The 24,585-nt window shown below is 57.2% G+C and overlaps 1 protein-coding gene across 4 annotated transcripts in view; it reads left to right on the plus strand.

The window, feature by feature from the left end:
• The window catches only part of CPT1A (carnitine palmitoyltransferase 1A), a 44,390-nt gene extending 22,805 nt beyond the window's left edge, over positions 1-21,585 (plus strand). For 2 of the 4 annotated variants that reach the window (XM_036326368.1, XM_036326369.1), the window contains exons 7-19: positions 230-307; positions 2,175-2,282; positions 3,240-3,327; positions 4,485-4,680; positions 6,169-6,357; positions 7,085-7,190; positions 9,763-9,879; positions 11,280-11,444; positions 15,476-15,610; positions 16,909-17,061; positions 17,727-17,840; positions 18,053-18,145; positions 19,325-21,585. In XM_036326368.1, the coding sequence (XP_036182261.1) occupies positions 230-307; positions 2,175-2,282; positions 3,240-3,327; positions 4,485-4,680; positions 6,169-6,357; positions 7,085-7,190; positions 9,763-9,879; positions 11,280-11,444; positions 15,476-15,610; positions 16,909-17,061; positions 17,727-17,840; positions 18,053-18,145; positions 19,325-19,411 (1,629 nt within the window). In that variant the 3' untranslated portion in view covers positions 19,412-21,585. The remainder of the gene's footprint in view (positions 1-229; positions 308-2,174; positions 2,283-3,239; positions 3,328-4,484; positions 4,681-6,168; positions 6,358-7,084; positions 7,191-9,762; positions 9,880-11,279; positions 11,445-15,475; positions 15,611-16,908; positions 17,062-17,726; positions 17,841-18,052; positions 18,146-19,324) is intronic. The other 2 variants (XM_036326371.1, XM_036326370.1) reach the window with 2 other exon arrangements.
• The last annotated feature ends 3,000 nt before the right edge of the window (positions 21,586-24,585 follow it).

The raw sequence follows: 24,585 nt of genomic DNA on the forward strand, positions 1-24,585 counted from the left end.
TCGCCGTTGGGATCGCTTTCTTGTTGAGAAACGCCAGCAGGCGCACACGGACCACCCTTTCCCACTGGGCCGTGTGTTGCAACCACCTGTAACGTGAAGGTGGCCTACCTTCTGGCCACGTCAAACCTTAAAAAAACCCACTTCCCATCCCCCGTCTTCTTGCACGAAACACCCCCAGCCCCGCGGGGCCGGTGCCCCTCTGGTTGAGCTCGTCTGTTGGCACCAACAGGTGAGCGACTGGTGGGAGGAATACATCTACCTGCGCGGACGGGGGCCGCTGATGGTGAACAGCAACTACTACGCCATGGTGAGTCCTCCGGGCGGCAGCGGCTGCCGGCCCTGCGGCTGCTGGGGAGGCTCGAGGGGCGGACCGGCCCCTCCTGTTCTGCCACCTCTGCCCCCCGGCTTCACACCCACCAGGGCGCCCAGGACCCGCTTCCCACACCAGAGAGCCAGGTGCCCTCAGGGTCCCCCAAGGCGCCTGCAGAGAAACGTGGGTCGGAATGCCCTTGTGCAGCCGCCCGTTTCCTCGGGCGCTGCATGGACGGCAGGCCCAGCGAGGCGTGAAGGGCTCAGGCGGCAGGGGCGCCCCCCGGCTGCCCGCTGAGCTCGGTCCTGCTCCCCGAGACGCTGTGGAGGCACTGGCTGGTCACGTGTCGGGGTCGCGTGTCTGGTCTGGGAGGCACATGCCGCCTGCCTTTGTTTGGTTAGAAGCACCTTAGTTGGGGGGCCAGGGCATCGTGTAACAAGTGGCGAATCCAATTCTTTCTCTTTCGCGTTCTGTTCTTCACCTCCTTTTATTTTCTCCCCTATTTCTCTTTATCGTTTAGTCTTTCTACTTTTTTTCTTAAAATATATTCTTAGTGATTTCAGAGAGGATGGTAGAGGGATAGAGAGAGAAACACCATTGATGAGAGAGAATCACTGGCCGGCGGCCTCCTGCAGCCCGCAACCCCCTCGGCCGGCATCGAACCTGGGACCCTTCCGTCCACAGACTGACACTCTATCCACGGAGCCAAACCAGCCAGGGGTCTTTCCTTCTACTTTTTTCCTTGTTAGATTCTTCTCTTCTTTTTCCTTTAACTCTTCTCCCATCAGAACACTCTCAGACTGACGGAAGCTGTCGGCCTGCTCCTGGGGCCCTGAGAGGACGCGGCCCGCCGGCTGCCCTTCCTTCCGAAGTGTCGGGGTCACGCTCTCGCACGTGTAGTCGGACCCGTGTCCCCGGCCCTCTCTTCCCGTCACGGAAAACGGCCCTTAGAAACGGGTCTCGAGACTTAGAGGCTGCGGGCGCGGGGCTGCCTGCCGGGGAAGGTTCCTTTCACCCGTCACTCCCGTCCCGAGGGCCGCCCGTCCGCTGGCTCTGCTGGCTGTTCCTCCCGATGCATTAGATGCGGGCATTTGGGACAAAGCACTGTTACCTCCTTTCAATTCGAATGACAGCCATTTAAAATCTAATTTTAAAATATACTCTTACCTTCCCCAGCCCTAGGATTATTTGGGGGCTTGTGTTCTTATAAAACAGTGATGGCGAACCTACGACACGCGTGTCAGAGGTGACACGCGAACTCATTTTTTTGGTTGATTTTTCTTTGTTAAATGGCATTTAAGTATATAAAATAAATATCAAAACTATAAGCCTTTGTTTTACTATGGTTGCAAATATCAAAAAATTTCTATATGTGACACGGCACCAGAGTCAAGTTAGGGTTTTTCAAAATGCCGACACGCCGAGCTCAAAGGTTCGCCATCACTGGTATAAAACATGAAGAAGCCCTGGCTGGGTGGGTCCGTTGGTTGGAGTGTTGCCCGTACATCAAAAGGTGGCAGGTTCAATACCCGGTCAGGGCACGCTTGGGAGGCAACCGATTGACGTTTCTCTCTCACATCGACGTTTCTCTGCGCTCTCTCTCTCTCTCTCTCTCTCTCTCTGTCTCTCTCAAAATCAATGAAAACCTTCTCAGGTGAGGATTAAAAATAAATAATAATAATAAAGTTGGCAAAGTGTAGGAAAGGAGATGAGTTTATTTTCTAGCAGAGCAGGCGTGATTTCCCTCACGTGGGGCGTGACTGCAGCGTCGACGGCTGCGCCGTGTGCCCGCCTCCGCCGTGTGCCCGCCTCCGCCGGTCTGCCCCTGCGAGCACGCTCCCCGCTGACACGCGTTCCGTTTCAGGACTTTCTGTACGTGTTGCCCACGCACATCCAGGCCGCCAGGGCGGGCAACACCATCCACGCGATCCTGCTGTACAGGCGCCAGCTGGACCGGGAGGAGCTCAAACCGGTGAGCCCACAGACCGCTTTTTCTGAAAACACTCTCACGGCTCTGCCGCGGAATGCTCGACTTGTTGCACGGTGTGCAAGTTCTGACACACGCGTGCACACCCTGCACACCCCACAGCCATGGCGGCGAGCACAGCCAACCCTCCAGAGTTCCCTGGGCGCCCTGTGACCTGCCTCCCGCCCCCGTCCCCTCTGCGCCCCCTCCCCTCCCATCACCCGCCAGGTCACTCCTGGTCCGCCTCCCGTCACTCTAGGCCGGCGGTCACCAGCCGGTGGTCCGTGAGGTCCGAAAGGTTGGCGACCGCGGCTCTCGGCTGCTTTGCGTTTCCCAACGCTTTATGTGAGCGGGAGCACACAGGGTGCACTCTGGGGGATGGCTATGTCTGATGTTCTTCTATAATTTGCCCCTTGAAGAAACTTTTCACTTTTTTTTAATGCAAAGGAAATATTTTATTTATTTAAATTTTATTTTATTTCTTCTATCACCATGTATCCCCTCTCTGCCTTCTTCCACCTCCACCCCTCCCTTTCCACGCCCGAAATCACCACACTCTTGACCGTGAGTCTCTCTCTCTCTTTTTTGTTTTTTTGCTCAATCCGGCCTTCCCCCAGCCCCTCCCTCTTGTTTGCTTTGAAGGGAAATAATTTAGCTGGTGAACCCCTCAGGAATGAGACATGCCTCTCATAAAGGCCCTTTGGTTGAAGTGTCGGTTTGCACACACAGGACGGGTCAGTGTGTATTTCAGGGCTGGTGGCGTGGGAAGCTGTGCCCTGGCGAGGCTCTGCAAGTCCCCAGGGGAGCCGGTGCCCGGGGAACGCTGATCCTGACGGAGTCAGGGAGAGATCAAGCCAGACCAGGCCCCACGCGCAGAGCACAGAGCCGGCATCGCACGTGTGCTGCTCATTTGCTCCTTCGTCCTCCGCTCAGTTCCCCGTTGGGCGCGTGTTTCTGTTGCAGATCCTCCTCATGGGCTCCACGGTCCCGCTCTGCTCCGCGCAGTGGGAGCGGATGTTCAACACGTCCCGGATCCCGGGAGAGGAGACGGGTGAGTGCGCCGCCGCCGTCTTCTCGCCAGCGGCCCAGACCGTTTACCTCCCGGTGAAAGTTATTCCTCAGTATTTTGTTCTTTTTGATGCAGTTATAAATGGAATTCTTTTTCTTTTTTTAATATATTTTTTCATTGATTTCAGAGAGAGAAGGAGAGGGAGAGGGAGAGAGAGATAGAAGCATCAGTGAGAGAGAATCATTGATCGGCTGCCTCCAGCACATCCCCTACTGGGGATGGAGCCCACAACCTGGGCATGTGCCCTTGGCCAGAATTGAACTCAGGACCCTTCAGTCCACAGGCTGACTCTATCCACTGAGCCAGACTGGCTAGGGCGGGATTTTTTTTCCTGAATTTCTTTTTCTGCAGTTCATTATTAGTATACTAGAAGCCCAGCGCAAACTCGTGCGGCCCTGCCCACCAGCGCACGCCCCGCCCACCTGCGCAGGTCTTTGGTCGTTACGGCCACAGGCCTTTTATAACATAGAAATGCAGCTGATTTTTGTATCCTGCAATTTTACACTGAATTTTTTAAATAATATTTTTAGAAGGGAGAAAAAGAGAGCGAAACATCATTTTTTGTTTTTCCACTTGTTTATGCATTCATTCATGGGTTGATTCGTGTATGTGCCCTGACCAAGGATTGACCCTGCAACCTTGGTGTAGTGGGACGGTGCTCTAACCCACTAAGCCACCTGGCCAGGGCTCTACGGAATGTATTAGTTCCAACAGTTTTTTGGTGCAATCGTCAGGGATTTCTACATTCAGTATCAAGTCATCTGTAAATAGTGACAGTTTTCTTTCTTCCTTTCCAAGTTAGACAAGCCCCCAGCGGACATACTGAGCTGAGAGCGCTCTCTCTAAGACCAGGCACCAGGTCCTCTCTCCATTCCTGCACGCCTGTGTGAGGGACCCTACCAGGCTCCGGGAGGGTTCAGTCAGTGGCCCGAGCTGATGCGTCTCACGATGGCCAAGCGGAGCCTCGAGTCAGGCCTGTCTGACTCCAGAGCCCTCGGCTCTGACCCCGTGCTTAACCCCGATCCACCCCCCAGACAGGAGCAGCGGACGGGGGGCCGCGTGGAGCGGGCGGGTGCGGCTTCGGCACCGTCCCCCCTCCTCTAACCTGTGGGGGTTTTGTCTTGCCCGCACCCCCGCAGACACCATCCAGCACGTCAGGGACAGCCGGCACATCGTCGTGTTCCACAAGGGCCGCTACTTCAAGGTCTGGCTGTACCATGACGGCCGGCTGCTGCGGCCCCGCGAGCTGGAGCAGCAGATACAGCGGATCCTGGACGACCCGTCGGAGCCTCAGGCTGGGGAGGCCAAGCTGGCGGCCCTCACAGCGGGAGACAGGTGTGTGCCCGTGGGACAGCGGCCCCCTCCGGGGCGTGAGGGCGCCGCTCGCTGGGCTCTCCCGCCCGGGCCCCCTGGCAGGGAGTGTGTGCCCGCGGCCAGCAGGGCACCAGTGGGACTAGAGCCCTCATTGGGGCAGCAGGTCCCGCCCCCGCCTTGCATCACCTTGGCTGGCAGGTGTGCGCACAGGCGCCAGGGCACGTGACAGAGAGAGGTCGGGAGTCAGGCTTTTCCACGGGCTGCCCCGTATTTAATTTAGGAAACAGAAGAGTTTAAACCCAGGCCTGAGTCAGGGTGACTTTCCTGCCTTGTCCACAGGTCACCTGGCGGCCTTGGACGAGGGCACTCGGGGGTGGGACGGCCAGGAGCACCCTGGGACTGCGGGCGCCTCCGGGTGCTGGAGTTGAGGCGGGATGGTCCCGTGTGCCCGACCGCATTGGGCTTGAGCCTGGGCCCGGGCGCCATGAAAGGGACCACTTTCGGCTGGAGTGGCCGAGCCGATTTATGTTCGGTCCTGGGGCCTGGAAGGGGGCCGGGGGTCCTCCTGGGTGAGGCTGGGGCACGGCAGTGTGGGTGGAAGGGGGAGGCTTGTCCGAGAAGCTGGGAGAATTCCGCTATCCTGGGGGCATGGACTGGGCGAAAGGACCAGTAGGGGGAGTGTCTGGGGGACCAAGCCCCGCAGCTGAATGTAGGGGCCCGGGGATTGGGTGCAGGTGGTGTGGGTGCAGGTGCTGTGGAGGAGTTGCACCCAGGAGGGACCACTCACCCCTTGGGATTCGGTGAGCAAGCCCCCAGCCTGAGCTTCCTGCACGGGCACTGTCCCTCTCCCCGCCCCAGCCCTGTGCCCAGACACCCAGTGCATCCTAGTGCTTGTCACCTCTGGTCTCCTGGTTCAGAGGACAGTGGTTGGGGCTGGGTGGGTGTCAGGACCTGGTCGTGTTATGGGTCTTTTGGCACTACGGGCACCTCGGCCAAGCACTCGGGCAGAGAAGAGGGTAGGAGATGGGCTAGATGACCATGCCTGGCAGTGGGCAGGGGCCCAAGGCCTGGGGAGGGACAGTGAGGGGCCAGGAGCTGTCAGAGGTGTCCCATCCGGTCCCACATGAGGTGGGACAGGAAAGAATCCCTCAGTTGTGGCTCCCAGGTGCCCCTCATCACCGGATGCCACAGAAGCGTGGGCTCAGGCAGGCTGGCGAGTTTGAACCCTCCTGCCACACAGTAGCCGTGGCTTCCCTCTGTGCCTTGGCCTCCGCATCTGAAGGAGGGGTGGTCCGTGTCGATCGGGAGCCGGCCCCGGGAGCCTGGCAGGGGGACTGCTCACCCGCTCCGGCCGTGGCCCCCGCTGCCAGAACCTGGGATGGTTATAGAACATGTGCTTTTCCTTAAGTTCGTGGAAACCCGTGGAAACTATGGAAAACGATGTCTCGACAAACATCCCGGGGGAGGCGGGTCACCCAGCCGCCGAGGTCTAACGCGCCCTCCCCACAGGGTGCCCTGGGCCCGGTGCCGCCAGGCCCACTTTGCGCGTGGGAAGAACAAGCAGTCGCTGGACGCCGTGGAGAAGGCGGCCTTCTTCGTGACGCTGGACGAGACCGAGCAGGGCTACCGGAAGGAGGACCCCGACGCGTCCCTGGACAACTACGCCAAGTCCCTGCTCCACGGCCGCTGCTTTGACAGGTAGTGTCCCCGCCCTGGGAGAGTGGCCGTCTGCCCGTGACCACGGAGGGAAGGGGTGTGGCCAACCCCGCCTCCAGCATCTGGACCCTTAAGGAATAAGGCTCAGTCAAAAATAGAGCTTCTGATTTTCTTGTCTTCACCTGAAGGAGGGGTGGGCGCAGGACAGAAGAAACTTGTCTGTCTGTTGTCCGTCTGTCTTTCACACACACACAGGCACCCACCCGCACCTGAAGCCGCGAATTTGAGTCTTCCCCTCTGTGCATGCCCGCCTCCCTTTGGGGCTGCTAGTGAGGCCTGACGGCCGGTTCCCCAGGCAGGGAAGGTGGCGGACGGGGCCTGACCTGGCTGTCGGCTCTGGTCCTGTGCCGGGTTAGGAGGCAATTCCGCCTCCCAGACCGCCTTTCCTTACCTGTAGAGGGAGGCCCGCCTGCCCGCAGGTGGGGTGCAGGCACGGGGAGCCGCCCCGCTCTCCAGAGTTGCCGCCGTGTCCTTGCTCATAATAACAGCCTGTTCTCGAGTCTAATCTGTGCGTCTGGACCAGGGAGGCGTGCAGGACTGCGCGTCCCGTGTGAGCCTGTATTTCACGGCAGAGGTTTGCGGGCCGCGGGGAACTGTCGCGGGCTGGGTGCCAAGGCAGGGACCCCATCCAGAAGGAAACAGTTACAGTGTCTGTGTATCGTCCTTCCTTTCGACGTTGAAGTTCCACCAACACTTTTGTTTCCCGCAGGTGGTTTGACAAGTCCTTCACGTTTATCGTCTTCAAAAACGGGAAAATTGGCATGAACGCCGAGCACTCCTGGGCCGACGCGCCCATCATGGGGCACCTCTGGGAGGTGAGTTCTCGCAGGCGCGACCTGAGTGAGGAGGTTGCTGTTGGAAACCCACACCCTGGCAATGGATTTCATGTGATGTTTGTCTGACTGGCTTTTTAATATGTTTTTATGGATTTCATAGAGAGGAAGGGAGAGGGAGAGAGATGGAAACATCAACGGGAGAGAATCAGATCAGCTGCCTCCTGCACGCCCCCTACTTGGGATCTAGCCCACAACCCGGGCATGTGCCCTCCTGGTTCATAAGTAGACGCTCAGCCACACTGGCCGGCGGGTGAGGTTTATTTTATTTTTTAAATATCCGGATAAGAGAAGGTACAGGGGTTTGATCTTGGACCAGGTAGTATATTTAACTGTCCCTGCTCAGCGGACAGAATGGTCTGTGAGTCCAGGAACTGGACGGGGGCCCAGGTGCTCCCCACGGGGACCGGCGGGAGCTGACCGTCTGGTGGAAGTCTGTCAGCGCTGTGTGCCAGTTAAAAACAGATCTAGTCGAAGGTCAGAGTTGCACCCCGTTTGCTCTCAGTGGGTTTTTGATGTTTAAATGTGCTGGGCTTTTGGCTCTGATGCCCAGCAGCTCAGATGCCAGGACCCTGCCTCCTGTGCTGCTCAGTCTGCGTGGCACTCGCCACGCGTGAACGTGGCCCCCCACGCTCCCCCATCCCGGAGCCCTCATTCCCCTCACCATCTGCCTCCCCACTGGCATGTAAGCCCTGAGCACAGGGGTTCCATTTTTTTTTTCCAAAATATATTTTATTGATTTTTTACAGAGAGGAAGGGAGAGGGATAGAGAGTTAGAAACATCAATGAGAGAGAAACATCGATCAGCTGCCTCCTGCACACCCCCTACTGGAGATGTGCCCGCAACCAAGGTACATGCCCTTGACCGGAATCGAACCTGGAACCTTTCAGTCCGCAGGCTGATGCTCTATCCACTGAGCCAAACCGGTGCTGGCCATTTTTTTAAAAAATTATTGCTTTTTTAGTGAGAGAAAATTCACGGACCGTAAAATTCCCCCTCTTAAAATGTACAATTCATGGTGGGTGTTGTATATACACAAGGTGGTTGTGCAAACCATCAGCACTATCTAATTCCAGGACATTTTCATCACCCCCCAAAGGAATTCCCCATCTGCCCCCGCCCCTGGCGACCTATTAACCTGCTTTCTGCCTCTGGATTCACCACCTCTGGCCGTTCCATAGAAATGAGGTCACACAGTGTGGGCTTTGTGCCTGGCTTCTTCACTTGGTGTGCGTACAAGGTCTGCCTGTGCTCTAGCATGCGTCAGTGCCTCATCCCTTTTCATGGCTGTATAGTATTCCTTCATGTGGGCAGGCCACACTTTATCCAGTTTATCGCTTGATGGGCATTTGGGTTGTTTCCACATTCTGACTGCTGTAAGCAGTGCTCCCATGAACATGTGTGCACAGGTGTTATGTGAACATCTGTTTTCATTTCTCTTGAGTGTGAACCTAGGGTTGGACTTGGTGGGTCCTGTGGCCGTATCCACTGGTGGAGGGAGGGCAGCCATTCCTGTCTGTTTTGTTGACTGTTCTGTCACGAGTGCCCCATAACACCAGTAGGTGGGCAGCAGGCACCGTGGAAGAGATTGTGAAAAGGTGAAATTCGCCGCTGCCCTCAGGCCCTGCCCCTGAGGAGGGTCAGCTCCGAACAGTGGCTTCCCCTGCTCTCTGAGCCGTTTCCTCACTTACACAAAAGACCTTTCGGTCCAGACATAAATGCTCGGTGGGGTGACTCTGGAAAACACTAGCCCGCAGCCGGACGCAGCGATGGCTCTGAGCGCCCGCCCCCCGTGAGTGGCGACCTCGCGTGGCTCCTGCGTCCAGTCCTGGGTGGGTGGGCCTCTCCGGGCTCTCTTCTTGGCTCTGAAGTGGAGATGAACACCATCTTGCCTGTGCATATTCGCTCCTGGCCGCACAGAGGACTCAGCACGCTGTAAGCATGTGCCCTCCCTCGGTAGCTGCTGGAAGCCTTAGCATCTCCTATATATATAAAAGGCTAATATGCAAAGTGTCCCCTCGGGAGTTCGACTGGGAGACCGGGAGTTCAATCGCTCGCTATGACGGGCACTGACCACCAGGGGGCGGTGCGGAACCAAGGAAGGCCCCAGCCAGCAGCCAGAAGGCCCCAATCGACCCTGATCACTGGCCAGGCCTAGGGACCCTACCCGTGCAGGAATTGCATGCACCGGGCCTCTAGTATCTCTATAAAGAGCAAGGATTTGTCTACTTTGGAGGACAAGTACGTTTTTGTTTTTGTTTTTTCTTTTCGTTTGTTTTGTTAATCCTCACCTGGGGATATTTTTTCCATTGCTCTTCAGAGAGAGTGTAAGGAAGCGGGGAGAGGGAGAGAGAAACATCGATGTGAGAGAGACACACCGACCAATTGCCTCCTGCATGTGCCCTTGACCAGGAATCAAGCCCTCTACCCTTTCGTGTTCGGGTGGGCACTCTAACCACTGAGCACCCTGGCCAGGTGGGACAAATACGTTTTCCCTAACTCTGTGGACTGTATCATCTTCTCTGACTCCCACGTGTGTCTTTTCCCCGACAGTACGTCTTGGCCACTGACAGCTTCCAGCTGGGCTACTTGGAGGATGGACACTGTAAGGGAGACACCAACCCGAGTATCCCACCCCCCAGCCGGCTGCAGTGGGACATCCCGGAGGAGGTGAGTGGGCCTGTCACAGGTGCTAGTCCCCGCGGCGGGACCTGTGCTCGCAGCTCACAGGGAGACCACGGAGGCCGAAATTCGTCCGCCTGACAAATTTTTGCTGAGGCCGTGGAGCGGCTCCAGCTCCTGTTGCCTGAGAAACCCCAGTGAATACTTCTTCTTCCGTTTGGAGCTTTTAGCTAAGATTGTCAGGGAGAGCTCCAGCTCAGACGCAGCTACCCTGCGCCGTGAAAACGTGACACGCTTCCTCGTACAGCTGAAATACTCCGAGTCACTCACGTATCATGTTTGTTTCTCCTAAAGATTCTCAGATGGCTTCCATTCAGCCCAGGTTTTTAGGGCTGGGAATGCCAAATCCTGGCTCGTCTAATCCAAGCAGGAATTCCTGGGGCCCAAGAAGTAATTTTTTTTTATTTGAAAAAAATATTTATTTCTCATTTAATGAAAGGAACCATGTTCAGCAATGCACCTTTAAAATCCCCTGGCTGTAAACTGTTTTTAGAAATACCATAAGGTATCGTTGCAGACCTCGGCATCACCGGGTTTAAAATTTCATTCCACTCCTCACCTGAGGACACACTCATCGATTTCAGAGAGAGGAAGGTAGGCAGAGAGAGAGAGAGAGAGAGAGAGAGAGAGAGAGAGAGAGAGGGAAACATGGATGTGAGAGAGAAACAGCGATCAGGTGATTCCCATAGGCCCCAACCGGAGTCTGAACCGGAAACCGAGGCAGGTGCCCTGACCGGGAGTCGAACCCGAGACCTTCCCGTGCAGGGGACGATGCTCCAACTGACAGCCCCCCGGCCAGGGCTGCGCCACGTTTTTTATTTCATTGTAAGATTTGAACTCACTGGGGCTGGAAGTCGTTTCCGATGTAGAAAATGAAGGGCCCAACGCAGACTGTCCCAGCCCCGCCTTCCCGCCCTGCGGCCCCTCTTGCTGCCCTTTCCCGCCGTCTCTGCTGGGAGCGCTGCGTCCGGCGCCTCGGGCGGCCTTTCCCGCCTCGTGGCTGCAGTGAAGGCTCCTCCACGTTACTTCACGGCTGGAAAGCTCATTTCCATTGTGTGGTTGGACCACAGTCCATTAATGTTTTGAAAGGGTCCTCGATCGCCCCTGTAGAATAATGGGTTTTACAGGGCACACCCGCGGCTGCTGGGAGTGCCCTTTGGGGTCCGACCGGGAACCAGGAGGCCCGTGTCCCAGCTGTGCTCTCCCTGTGGGGGCCCCACGGCGCCTCGAGGAGGGGGGTGCATGTGGCAGACACATGGAAAGAGCCGACGAGAAAACACGGCGTCTGTGTCGCCAGGCGACAGCTCTGTTGGCTGCGCTGGGATGCTCCTCTGCGCGTGTGTCAGCACTTCCCCCACAAGGGAAACCTCTCGCTCCTCCTCCCCCAGTGTCAGGAGGTGATCCAGGCGTCCCTGAGCAGCGCCAGCCTCCTGGCCAACGACGTGGACTTCCATTCCTTCCCCTTCCACGCCTTCGGAAAGGGGCTGATCAAGAAGTCCCGCACGAGCCCGGACGCCTTCGTGCAGCTGGCCCTGCAGCTGGCGCACTACAAGGTGAGGCGCCGGCTTGCTGGGAGCTGGGTCCCTGCGCTGCAGGGTTGGGGGGGTGGGGGGGATGAGGCCTGTCCAGGAAGAGGCCTGGGGTGCGGCCAGGGTGTGGCTTCCCCTGACGGCTGGGTGGGGCGCAGCAGTGTCCCCCGGCCCACAGGACGGGGAGCGGAGCACAGCCAGATCTCACTGGCCTACGACTCAGCTCTGACCCCGAGGGTTTGGTGAAGCGGACGCACTTGGGGCAGGTGACTGATGTCTCTGACCTTTGACATGGACTAAGTTTACTCATGATTATAGATGCAATAGACTCTCCCAGATGGTCCACGGCTGTATTTTTTTTAAATATATTTTTATTTATTTCAGAGAGGGAGGGAGGGGGAAAGAGAGATAGAAACATCAATGATGAGAGAGATACATCTATTGGTTGCTTCCTGCGTGCACCCTGATCGGGGCGGGGATCGAACCTGCAACCCAGGCATGCTGCATTGGCCAGGAACGTTTTAATGCTTGCTCAGTTGAGCACCAGCTCTGTTAGGGACGGGGCTCTCCGTGGAACTGAGGGTCAGACCCATCTCTGCCCAGCTCGGAGGGGCGGGTTGCCCCGTGGTGCGGCCTCAGTCCAGGCGTCCTGCCTGGTCCTGGGTCCACTCCAGGCTTCTGAACCTTCTCTGCACCGGGACCCCTTGGGCAGTTTGGCAACACCATGGGGACCCTTCCCAGAAGAATGCTTGTAAAGCATAACGGGAAATACCCGGGTTACAAAGGTGAACCAGGCAATTACAATGCAGGTGTCAGGATACTCAACATGAATTTGTGGTGCAGGAAATCTCATTCTTTGTGCACTAAAGTTCGAGCAGCAGGTCTAAGCACGGCTGTAACTTTGAGGCAGTGGTAAGCGCGGATGATATTTTGGAATATGTGCAGCGAACGTACCTTGATGTGAAAATAGCTACGATTTTCTATTTAGAGTCACAGGCACTGCTCGTGATTACTGTGGCTTATTGCCTGTGCTTCTAAAGCTGATGGTCCAGCTTGAGGTTACTGGAGATTCAAATATTTGTATTTTCCCTTCCAAGTTCACACAGCCCCAAGGGTAGTAACCAGTGATCTGGTCCCTGGCTACCCTCCCAGCCTTCTCTAATACCACTTTGAGCTCATTCACTGTGTTTGTCACACTGCCCTTCTTGCTGCTCTTGAGTATGGGAAGCTCATTCCTACCACAGGGCCTTTGCACCTGCTCTCTGCCGGCAGGTGCTCTCTCCCAGAGTGAGGCGTGGTTGCCTAGGTCTCTCTCACGGTGCCCCCACCTCCTGTTGGAAATAGCCAGCACCCCATCGCTCTCCACTATCCCAGCAGCGTCATTTCTGCTCAGCGCACCTGTCACTCACCACGTGACCTCACGTCCTCTCTCCTGCCAGACTCTTTGCTCCTCGAGGGCAAGCGCGTGGTCAGTCTTGTTTGCCACCGTACCCGCAGAGCCGGGAACGTGCCGGCCACACCACGTCGGTGGAGACGTCAGCAAATATTGAATGACTGGCCGGTGCGACCCTGGACAGTGGCCATCACTTTGGTCTGTAGTCATTTGCTTCCTGCTTGTAGGCATTTTATTTCTCATTGGGGAACCGGGCTGAACATGCCCCCGCTGCACGGTTGGGCGCCGGGCGGCAGTCGCTGTGTCACAGGTCTGTTCTCACGCCGCGCGTGTTACTGTCTTTGTAGACGTTGCCTCTCCATCCTGCGCGCTAGACACCGGAGGCGCTTTGGCGGCGGCGAGCGGCCGCTCCCGGTGGCGGCTGGTCCTGGCAGGTTAGGTGGGCGGCCGGCGCCGGGGCCTGGCTCTGTGAGGGGCTGAGCGCTCTATAGCCTGCGTTTGCCAGGAGGTGTCTGAGGGTCCTTTTTGCAGTGGTGGCTCTTGTGCATGGTGGTGCTACACGTTCCAGTTTGACGTGGGGAAAAGCTGACTTCAGATGAATCGTTGCATCCTGTGTCCCCGTTAACCTCTGTGTGTGACTAAAATGCCTCACTGATACTTTCTCCTGCCCCCTCCTCCCCTCCCCCTCCCCCCTCCCCCCTCCTTCATAATGAGCCCCTCGAGAACACTGTGATACGGGGGCCTGTGGGGCGCTTTGAAGGGCTGTGTGATAAACCACCTGGGGCCCTGCTCCCCGAGGACGGGTGAGGACGAGAGCCTCTCAGACCCTGTCCGAGGGAAGCCGGTGACGGTGCCTTGGTGCCCAGTGCGGTGAGTCGGCGGTGTTTGTTGGGGGCACTGTGGAAGCCTTCAGTGTGGACCCCAAAAGGCTGGGCACAGTCACCGTGGCGAGGGGAGCTCACCGCAGGGCTCCCGCCCTCGCCCAGGCCTGCCGGCTTCGCGTGCAGGAGTTCAGGATCGGAGGGAAGGGGGAGTGTCCGGCCACCCAGCAGCCGCGGGGAGAGGGAGAGCTCCCAGGGCTGGACTGCACACGGGAAGGGCGGCCCTGGTGTTGGCACCCTCTCCTGGGTGTCGCAGGGCACCCTCTGTCACCCTGGGGTCCCCAGGGCCTGCGCCAGGGCACACCCGAGAGCCTGGGCGTTGTCTGGTCAGGAATCATTTGGGTCCACAAACGGCCACTACAGTGTCCGCCCCACGTGGGGACCCCGCTCATCCCGGAGCTGCTGGTGGCCATGGGAAAGTGCAGATTGCGAGTCGTCTCCTCAGACGGCGCACGTGTTCGGGTGTCACAGCCCGGGGACCCGTCTGTCCTCTCCCTCCGGCCTCCCTCCGAGCCCTCGCTGGGCTGTCATCACAGCACCCGGCCCTCTGCCTGCCCCCCCCCCCCCACCCCGTTCTAGTCCGGGACCCACCTTGCCCTCCTCTCCTCAGCCGTCGATTCCCGGCTGATGCCACATCCCTGACCTGTGACCCCAAGCACAGCCTGGTTCAGTCCCGCTCTCTGCCCTCGTCATCCGGCTCCCGGGAGCCGGCGTGGCCAGAGGAAACCCCGGTCCCCGCTCGTCTCACTTGATGGACGCGCAGTGACCCTGGCGGCCACCGGGCACCCTGCTTTCTGTGGCCCTGAAGGCCTGGTTCACCCTCAGACGTCAGCACCTCCTCCCGTCCTTACTCTCAGCGGGTGGCTGTGTTGCCGAGGAAACGGGAGTGTTTCATAGAGACCCCGTCCACCCCCACCCCGTCCACCCCACCGATAATCTAGAACAGGTGCATGCCGGCCTGCTTGTCGTGTTCATGCTGTAGGCGTGTGGGCGCTCGGGGGGGGCGTGTGAGCGCTGGGGGGGGGGCGTGTGGGCGCTCGGGGGGGGGGGGGGACGTGTGGGCGCTCGGGGGGGGCGTGTGAGCGCTCGGGGGGGCGTGTGAGCGCTGGGGGGGGGCGTGTGGGCGCTCGGGGGGGGGGCGTGTGAGCGCTCGGGGGGGCGTGTGAGCGCTCGGGGGGGGCGTGTGAGCGCTGGGGGGGGGGCGTGTGGGCGCTCGGGGGGGGGGCGTGTGAGCGCTCGGGGGGCGTGTGGGCGCTCGGGGGGGCGTGTGGGCACTGGGGGGGCTTGTGGGCACTGGGGGGGGCGTGTGGGCGCTGGGGGGGCGTGTGAGCGCTGGGGGGGCGTGTGGGCGCTCGGGGGGGGCGTGTGGGCGCTCGGGGGGGGCGTGTGGGCGCTGGGGGGGGCGTGTGGGCGCTCGGGGAGGCCTGTGAACGCTCGGGGAGGCCTGTGAACGCTCGGGGAGGCCTGTGAACGCTCGGGGAGGCCTGTGAGCGCTTGGGGGGGCGTGTGGGCGCTCGGGGAGGCCTGTGAGCGCTCGGGGAGGCCTGTGAGCGCTTGGGGGGGCGTGTGCCGTGGCGTCAGGTGCATCGGGAACGGACTCCCAGCCTTTCTAAAGCTACCGGCGTCCCGTCTGCCTGCTGCATAACCCGTGGGAAAACTGACGATGGCTAAAACCTGAAGCTGGCCACCACGTCCACGTTCCCTTGCGGACCCCAACCGGCCCCGGCTCATGTGTCTGCGTCCTCCGTGTGCCTTGTATGGAAATGCCTTTCCTTTCCCAGGACATGGGCAAGTTTTGCCTCACGTACGAGGCGTCCATGACCCGGCTCTTCCGAGAGGGGAGGACGGAGACCGTGCGCTCCTGCACCGTGGAGTCCTGCGACTTCGTGCTCGCCATGGCGGACCCCTCCCAAACGGTAATGAGACGCGCTTCTCACGCTTCTCCTAGGGCAGCGGTTCTCAACCTGGGGGTCGCGACCCCTTTGGCGGTCGAACGACCCTTTCACAGGGGTCGCCTAAGACCATTGGAAAACACATATATAATTACATATTGTTTTTGTGACTAATCACTATGCTTTAATTATGTTCAGTTTGTAACAATGAAAATACATCCTGCATATCAGACATTTACATTATGATTCATAACAGTAGCAAAATGACAGTGATGAAGTAGCAACGAAAATTATTTTGTGGTTGGGGGTCCCCACCACATGAGGAACTGTATGAAAGGGTCGCGGCATTAGGGAGGTTGAGAACCACTGTCCTAGAAGGACGCCTGCCCAGGGTCTCTGATGAAATCCTGTGCGAACCTGCTCATCGAGACTCCCTGTTCGCCGCCCCCTTCCCTCCACCCTCTCACGGGAGCAGGAAGTTAAAGCGTAAGGTGGGGACACACGGGGCGACCGGCTGAGCCCGTCCTCCGTCGTCCTGCAACTCCTACACCAGAGGCTCCCGGGGCCTTTCAGTTAGAAGGGTGCTTGGCAGAGGCACGAGGCAGGAGCAGTCGGTGTGCAGTGAGAAAAGGGTGACCCCCCACCCCGCCCCAGGGGCCTTGAGCTGGGTGACTGGGCTCGAGCAGGCGGGAACCCAGCGCCCTGCGCACCGCCTTTGGACATCCCGGCGGTGGCCCAGGAAGTGCTACCAGTTCATTTTTGTAGATAGAGGAACCCAGACGCAGGTGAGCTCAGCCCGGGTCTGCCTGACCCAGAGCATGCACACACACACACACACACACACACACACGCACACACACACCCTGGGCTCGGCTCTGCGGGGCGGGCGCTTGGTTCCAGAAAGCCTTCTGTTCTGAGGAGGGAGCAGCCGGTGTGGAGGCGGATCCCCCGGATGGCCAGGTCTGCGAGGGGGGTCACACCTGGACAGGCCTCCCTCATTCTGTGACTGGCCTAGCAGAGCCCAGAGGAGCCTGGGGCCGCCTCTCAGGTCAGACGTGAACGTCCAGAAGGGCTGTTTGAGCGGAGTAATGCCACCACGGGCTGCACGCAGGACCCCAGGCCTCCTCCACAGCCTGGGGGAGGGGCAGCCCATGGGGGGCTGTGGGGGGCGCTGAGCAGGTCGCCTTGGCCATGCCTCCCGGACACCCCGGTGGCCTGACGGTCAGCGTCCTGTGAGACCCCTGCCAAGAAGGGCTGGGACCTTCCCTTTGGAGCTTGGGCTGCGCCCCACAACCTGACGCGCCCCGTCCTTGGTCACTCAGATGGAGCAGAGACTGCGATTGTTCAAGATGGCGTCGGAGAAGCACCAGCACATGTACCGCCTGGCGATGACCGGCGCGGGGATCGACCGCCACCTCTTCTGCCTGTACGTGGTGTCCAAGTATCTGGCCGTCGAGTCTCCGTTCTTGAAGGAAGTAAGTCCCTCTTCCTGTGGCGGCTCAGGGCTGACCCAGAGCGTAGTGAGTTCGGGCAGCGGTCGCCAACCGTTGGTCCGGGACGTCCGAAAGGTTGGCGGCCACTGATTTAGTGGGACCCCTCCATGGACCGGGCCGGGCAGAGCCCAGGGTGGGAAGCGGGAGCTGTGGTCTCGGCCCCAGACCGCTCTGCCCTCCCCTCCTGACTTACGGGCGTGACCAGCCCCCAGAGCACAGATACTAGTAAAATGCACTGAGACCATTCAGAGGTGCCGAGCCCTGCGTGTGCCTCACCTGTGGTGTTAATAGGGTTTACTGCATTTTCAGTCGATAAAATGTAATTTCTAGGAATGGCTGTTTCACAAGCAGCTTGAGAGATTTCTGAAAGGCAGCAGTTGGCTCACTGGAGCTGGTGCCAGTCGGCCCCCGCAGCCCAGGGCCCCCGTTACGAATCTCCATGTCTCTGCCACCTTTTGTGCCAAAGACGCGTTCGCTGGGGTTGGCCCCTCCAGCCCAGGCGTCCTCACCTGCTCCGCCCCTGCTGCAGGTGTACCGCCCGAAACAGTCCAAAAGCGAGCAGGCTGGTCCTTGTCTCTCCCGGCCCCTGGGGACCGCGAGGGCGGGGCTGGGAAGAGGGTCATGGGAACACGCTTGCTCCCTCCCAGGTCCTGTCCGAGCCCTGGAGGCTGTCCACCAGCCAGACCCCTCTGCAGCAGCCGGAGCTGTTTGACTTGGAGAAGAACACGGAGTACGTGTCCAGCGGCGGGGGCTTCGGGCCGGTAAGTGGACGGGCCTCGGTGTGTAAGGAGCGGCAAGCCCCGGGCCAGCACGTGCCCGTCACGCCTGTCTGGGTTCAGAGCGCCACAAAGGAATTCCTGCTGGTTATTCGTACAGATGGGTTTCGTTTTTATGGTTTTTTGTTCACAAATAGGATTTGTTATTTGTCACCGTTAAAAGCCTGAGCTTAAATCTCACTTCCTTTGCCCTGCAGGTCGCTGACGATGGTTACGGCGTGTCCTACATTCTGGTGGGAGAGAACCTCATCAATTTCCACATATCCTCCAAGTTCTCCTGCCCTGACACGGTACAGACCAAAACCCTCCCCCCCCTCCCCGAAAGATGGGGTATTTCTGTGGTTGTGGTTGTTTTATTTTTATATATACATATATATTTTATAAATTGATTTCAGAGAGGAAGGGAGAGGGAGAGAGAGATAGAAACATCAATGATGCAAGAGAATCATTGATCGGCTGTCTCCTGCACGCCCCCCCACTGGGGATCAAGCCTGCAACCCAGGCATGTGCCCTTGACCAGAATTGAACCTGGAACCCTTCAGTCTGCGGGCCAACGTGCTATCCACTGAGTCAAACCAGCTAGGGCTGTTTTTTAAAATATTTTTTTTATTGATTCCCAAGAGGAAGGGAGAAGGAGAAAGTTAGAAACATCAATGACGAGAGAGAATCATTGATCGGTGGCCTCTTGCACGGCCCTTCCTGGGGATCAAGCCCACAACCTGGGCATGTGCCCGGACCAGGAGTCAAACCGTGGCCTCCTGGCTCATAGGTCGGCGCTCAACCACTGAGCCACGCCAGCTGGGCTCAAATCATGTCCTTAATTTGACAGAAATTCTCAATTATGTACTTTTACTTGGTTTGGAGCTTTTCAAATTAGTGACTTTTGAAGTTCTCTTACCTTTGTTTTTAAAGAAATGATCTTTTTGATTAAATGTTTATGTTTGTAGCAATGGTTTTAAATGTTAGTGTTGGAGAGCTTGTATAATGTTCAGACCCTGCCACACTGGAGGGTTAACGTGTGCACGCAGGGACACACAGACACACACGTGACAAGGCAGGGTCTTTGCGGTTGAGTGAATGCCACCCCCCACTCCCGTTCTAGGTGGCACATTAATCCTTATTTATACCCCCTCCTGTCCACATTACGTCACCTGGCAAGCAAGGCCCAGAGGAGACTGGAACTCATGTGCGTCTTGTGCTTTACGTGGAATTTAATGCCCTGACAGGGACCACTTCAGGTCCGACGCAGCACATACAGCCTGTGACCACTGGGACCCTCACCTGTCTCCAGGCGTGTCCCTGGGGGGTTACGGGTGAAGTCCAGGCTTAGGGGCCCGGCAGAAAAGAAACAGTGGCTCTTCCCGGAGTCAGGTTACGGGTTACGTGGGGAGAGGCTGGAAAAGGGGGAATGGCTGCGTGGTCGCGTGTGTTTACGCGGTGTATTTTGTTTGTTTGTTTTCAAACGAAAGGATTCTCATCGCTTCGGGAAGCACCTGAGACAAGCCATGACCGACATCATCGCTCTCTTTGGGTTCAGCTCCAACTCCAGGAAGTGACTCCCAGGACGGCTGCGGGAAGGACAAAGGAGCTCTTCCGACAAAAACCAAATGAAAAATAGCTGTGACTCCTGGTCCTAGTTCAGGATGGAAAATTGCTCTAAAAAACTCACAACTGTTCTCGCCGTCGAGGGTTTGGTGTTTTCTTGTTTTCCCAGAACAGCGGGCTCCACCACGTGAAGTGTAGCCCTACTCCTTTCAGGCAGGTTCCCAACGTGGGGGGCACTTGAGGAAGCGCCCCGAAACTCTTCGCATCAGCTCGCGCTTACCGGGGGATGGAAATGCCACGGGGGTTGTGACCTCACACGTGTTGAAAATGGGATGGTCACACTCCTCGGCGGCGACCCGGGACCTGGTACTTTAGGGGCATTTAATTTTTTCAGAGTAAAACTAAAGTGTGTTCCGTCCGTCCGGGGAGAACGCGCTGTGGGCTGGAGGTGTTGGCAGCTGACAGCTGACGCACACGTAACGCACTAACGGGAACGCCGTGCTGCCGAACACCGTTGTCCCTGTGGTAACCGTCCTCGTCCACTTTGGTCTCGTGTGTGTGTTCGCCTGTCCGCGTTGCAAGCATGTAGTTCGCGCATCTTTCGTTTTCCCGGCCTTGTGAGTATTCAGATCCCAGTGCCTTAACCACGGAAGGCCCTAAATGTAAGGGAGACCGGACAAGGGGTTTATTCTGTAGTCTTTAGGTGGAATCGTGGGTGTCTTACTCCTCAGTTTACTGAGTGGATAACCCTAAACAGGCATTTTCCTGTGGTTCCCGTACCCCGAGAAAGACCGGCGCCCTTCTGAGGGCAGCTCTGTGGGCTCCCCAACCCCACTGCCTGCCTTGAGAGCGAGTGGACGTGCGTCAGAAATGGGGACATTGGATGGCTCAATATTGCGTGTCTGGAGTATCCCCTGAACAATAAAACATACTGTGTGCCTCGTCCTGCTTACCAAACTCACGGCAAGCGGACGAGACTTCTGCCCCCGGGAAAGGAACAAAACTTGAGCAAAGTGTCTGGAGAGGGCAGCGCCGATGCGCCGGGCGGGAGCTTTCTGTCCCGCCTGGCCTGGCGAGAGAGCACCCACTGTGTGTCCCGAGGCGCTGGGGAACCAGCGATGTGTCACCAGCGAGCCCGACCATGGTGGCTGTGGCTGAGTGTCGACCCATGAACCAGAGGTTGAGGTCTGATTCCCAGTCAGGCACATGCCCCAGTTGTGGGCTCGGTCCCTAGTGGGGATGTACAGGAGGCAACTGATCGATGATTCTCTCTCTTCATTGATGTTTCTCTCTCTTCCTCTCCCTGAAATCTGCAAAAATGTATTTTAAAAAAATGTTGCGCGTGATGGGTGCTGGTTTCACACAGCCTACCCTTCAGCTGGGCGTGCCTTACCAAAAGAGGGTGAGTGACCAAAAACACGTACGCACTGAATCGTCCTCAGTATTTAATGTAAAAAGAAAGGATCCCGGAATTTGAAACACCACTGTCTCGGCTTCCTGGCGAGTGTGGCTGTCCACGTAAAGAACTGTGTTTGTTTTCTGACCACTTTGTCCCCGCTGGGCTTGCCTCTGAGGGCGGAACGATTGGAGGAGAAGGTGCCGGCCACGGACCTAGCTCGGGCATGATTTACTATGTCTAGGTTGTCATGTACAAACCCCATCTGAGTGGGCCAGAGAGATTTTTTTTTTTTCCTCTTAAAGCAAGAAGAAATGAAAACAGAAAGAAAAACACACAACCATAGTGAGAAAAACCCCAGTCCATCTGTGGTACACAGCTCCGGCAGCGTGGGCCCCAGGCCGCGCCGCCCGCATCGCGCATTCCTGACCACTGACCAGTCTGTGTTACCAAGCGTTCAAATGTACACGTGTTAGCACTCAAATATAGTTGGGCTTATCTCTCAGGTTTTAAATATTTTTGCTAATCAGTGCAGTTGTCAATGCAATTTTTATATTCCTTAAAAGATGGAAGAGTGGGTTTTTACTGTACATGTTGAAAGGAAGAGGTAAGAGTATTATGTATTTAATTTAATTTGGAACAAACCATGGTCTTAACCAGAACTGCGGTTTGGATTTTTTAGCTTGGACTGTCCATTGCATGTAAATACAATATGATCTTTTGGTTGTAAATCTTAGAAATGTAGTATGAATGTTATCATTAATAAAAGCATTAATCCAGTCTACTACAGCCTTTGTCTCTGACTCTTTTGTTCTGTTAACAAGGAGGTTATAAGTCAGATACCAAGCTGGGGCACTTGGGACCAAGATGAGAAACCAAGGTTTGCAGAAAAAGGCCTGGGGTCAGGCAGAGTGGACGGCACTGGCTTCATGCTCTGGCTGAGAAGGGAGGCTGGTAAGTGGGGCTGTGGATTTTCACTCTACATCCATTCATTCATCCACTCCCTTGTCCTGTGCCTAGAGCAGTGCCTGACATATAGTAGCTGCTGAGTAACTACCGATACAATGAACGCATGGGTTCCGTTTCCCCACAGTTCTTATTGAGTGCCCACTGTGCTAAGCACTGTTTTACGCACTGGGAATACCGTGGGGACCCCATTAGTCCTGACTGTAGATCAGTGGTTCTCAACCTTGGCTGCACATTAGAATCACCTGGGAATCTTTTTAAAATCCTGATTTCTGGGCCTCGTCCTCCGGAAATTCTGTTTCTTTGTTATGGGGTGGGGCCACAACATTAGTAACAAAAAAAACAGAATTTCCGGAGGATGAGGCCCAGAAATCAGGATTTTAAAAAGATTCCCAGGTGATTCTAATGTGCAGCCAAGGTTGAGAACCACTGCTGTAGATGGAGATCAGATTCCAGTGGGAGGAGTTAACCAAGAGAACCAGTCAAAAGGGTTGTAAGTGTCCAAGGCAGGTGAGGGGACCATGGCAGGCGAGTCTAGCAGAAGGAGGGGAGAGTAGCAGGCCCAGGAAGGGGGCTCACTGAGAAATGGGTTTTAGGGGAGACACCCAGCAGGGCTCGAAGAGCAGCTTGTGGCCAGCAGTCTGGGTGGCTGTGCACATCAGAGGTGACGCCTGACACCTGGGAACATGCTCAGTAAAGATGCCTGATGTGTGAATGAGTGGATGGGGCGGTGCGCTTGCCTGAGCTATTCAAGCCACTCACTTTTTTACTTGGGCTCTTGGGTTTACATTAGCTGCCTTCTATCCCTACAGTTGTACTCTGCCCCTCACACCCCCACCCCCTGAACTCAGCTGAGTTCAACATGATTATTTCAACCATAAAATTATTAGCGTAAAGCCATCTCCACACATGTATGCAAATCCCCCTGAAAGGGCTGAAAGGACTTCCTTCACCATGACCCTCCTTTGCAAGGCAGCGTGATTAGGGACACTATGGTGCTCAAGGGACTGTCAGCTTTATCTGATATGTAAATATTTCAGGTGGAGGGTTTGTTTATATAATTTGTATAAAGCCATCCTAGTTTTAATCTGAAGAAGCCGCTAGAGCCTTCTAGGGAGTCCTGCCCTGTGGATCACAGGAACAGGAAGTGAATGTCCAAAAAGTGGGCAGGAGCTTCCTTTCAAGTCAAGCAAGTTTGTCATAAACTACTTGCTGGGAATATGTTTTAGGTCATTCACATGGCAGGAAAATTCCAACAGGGGTATCTTAATTTCATTGTCTTCTTTTGAACTAAACTTCAATGTCCCAGAAAAAAATTTCAGATAAGCCCTAGCACACTTAAGGCTGTGCCTTGAATTTGGGAATTCTCAACTGCATGAAATTTTCTTGGCATTTCTTGAATGGTAAAGTGTAGAGCTAAATGGCAGTATACAGTGTTGCTGTCTTGGTTACTGTTTGAAAAGCTTAAATTTTTTAAAATGAGATTAGGAAGTTGATGTGTTTACATTTTAATTTTACCCAAACAATACTTGCACGTGAAATAACCTGAGCGTTATGGTGAATCTTCGCCCCGGCCCGCCCCCTCGCATCCCCAGAATCCCTTTCAGCTCTACCCTTAGGGTTGGCAGGTCAGGCCATCCCCCTAAATGGGCGTTCACTTCTATGGAAGGTGGCTCTAGCTCACTCCCCACCCGAAGCGGGCGGCACATTAGTGTGAGCTGTGTCTAGGTTTGCGGGACTCCGCCTCCTCCCCAGCATCAGTCACCAACGTCGGGTGCTTATCTTTGACTAGGGATGCCCAGTTCTGTCTCACGTCCCAAGCTGCAGCACCAAGGATGTGACGTGTGCGCTCGGCCTGGCCCTCTGTCCACCCGCAGCGATGGGGAGGTGGGGGAGGGGGGAGCAGAAAAAGTATATTTTAAAGACTAAAGTCATAAGTCAAGCGAGGGAGTCCCATCAGCGCTGCATCAGATGGGTCTGGGGGCCTCAGTTTCCCCACCTGAGCCTGGAGCTGCTGAGCTCCAGAGTGTCCCTCCCTGCCCACCTTCACGCAATGGCTGCTCGCTGGTCCCGGCCTGCACCCGCGCACCCCTCCCACGGCCACAGGCCCCGCCCCCTCCCCTGAGACCCAATCCACTCCCCCCTGCGCGCCCCGCCCTGCAGATCCCGCCCACTGCCACAGGCTCCGCCCCCTCCCCTGAGACCCAATCCACTCCCCCCTGCGCGCCCCGCCCTGCAGATCCTGCCCACTGCCACAGGCCACGCCCCCTCCCCTGAGACCCAATCCACTCCCCACCTGCGTGCCCCGCCCTGCAGATCCCGCCCACTGCCACAGTCCCCACCCCCTCCCCTGAGACCCAATCCACTCCCCCCTGCGCGCCCCGCCCTGCAGATCCCGCCCACTGCCACAGGCCACGCCCCCTCCCCTGAGACCCAATCCACTCCCCATCTGAGTGCCCCGCCCTGCAGATCCCGCCCACTGTCACAGTCCCCACCCCCTCCCCTGAGACCCAATCCACTCCCCCCTGCGCGCCCCGCCCTGCAGACCTGCCCACTGCCACAGGCCACGCCCCCTCCCCTGAGACCCAATCCACTCCCCACCTGAGTGCCCCGCCCTGCAGATCCCGCCCACTGCCACAGGGCCCGCCCCTCACGCCCCACCCACCGGCGGGCCCTGCCTCCAAGCCCCGCCCACGGCTTCGCGCCCGCCCCACCCTCTACAGGCCACGCCCACTCCACGCCCATCCCCCAACTCCGACCCCTTCCACAACAGTTAACCGCCACACCTGTGCTCCAGCAACCCCAAGGCCAGGTGCGCCCCTC

This window comes from Myotis myotis, unplaced genomic scaffold (assembly GCF_014108235.1).
Source record: "Myotis myotis isolate mMyoMyo1 unplaced genomic scaffold, mMyoMyo1.p scaffold_m19_p_10, whole genome shotgun sequence".
Taxonomy (NCBI): domain Eukaryota; kingdom Metazoa; phylum Chordata; class Mammalia; order Chiroptera; family Vespertilionidae; genus Myotis; species Myotis myotis.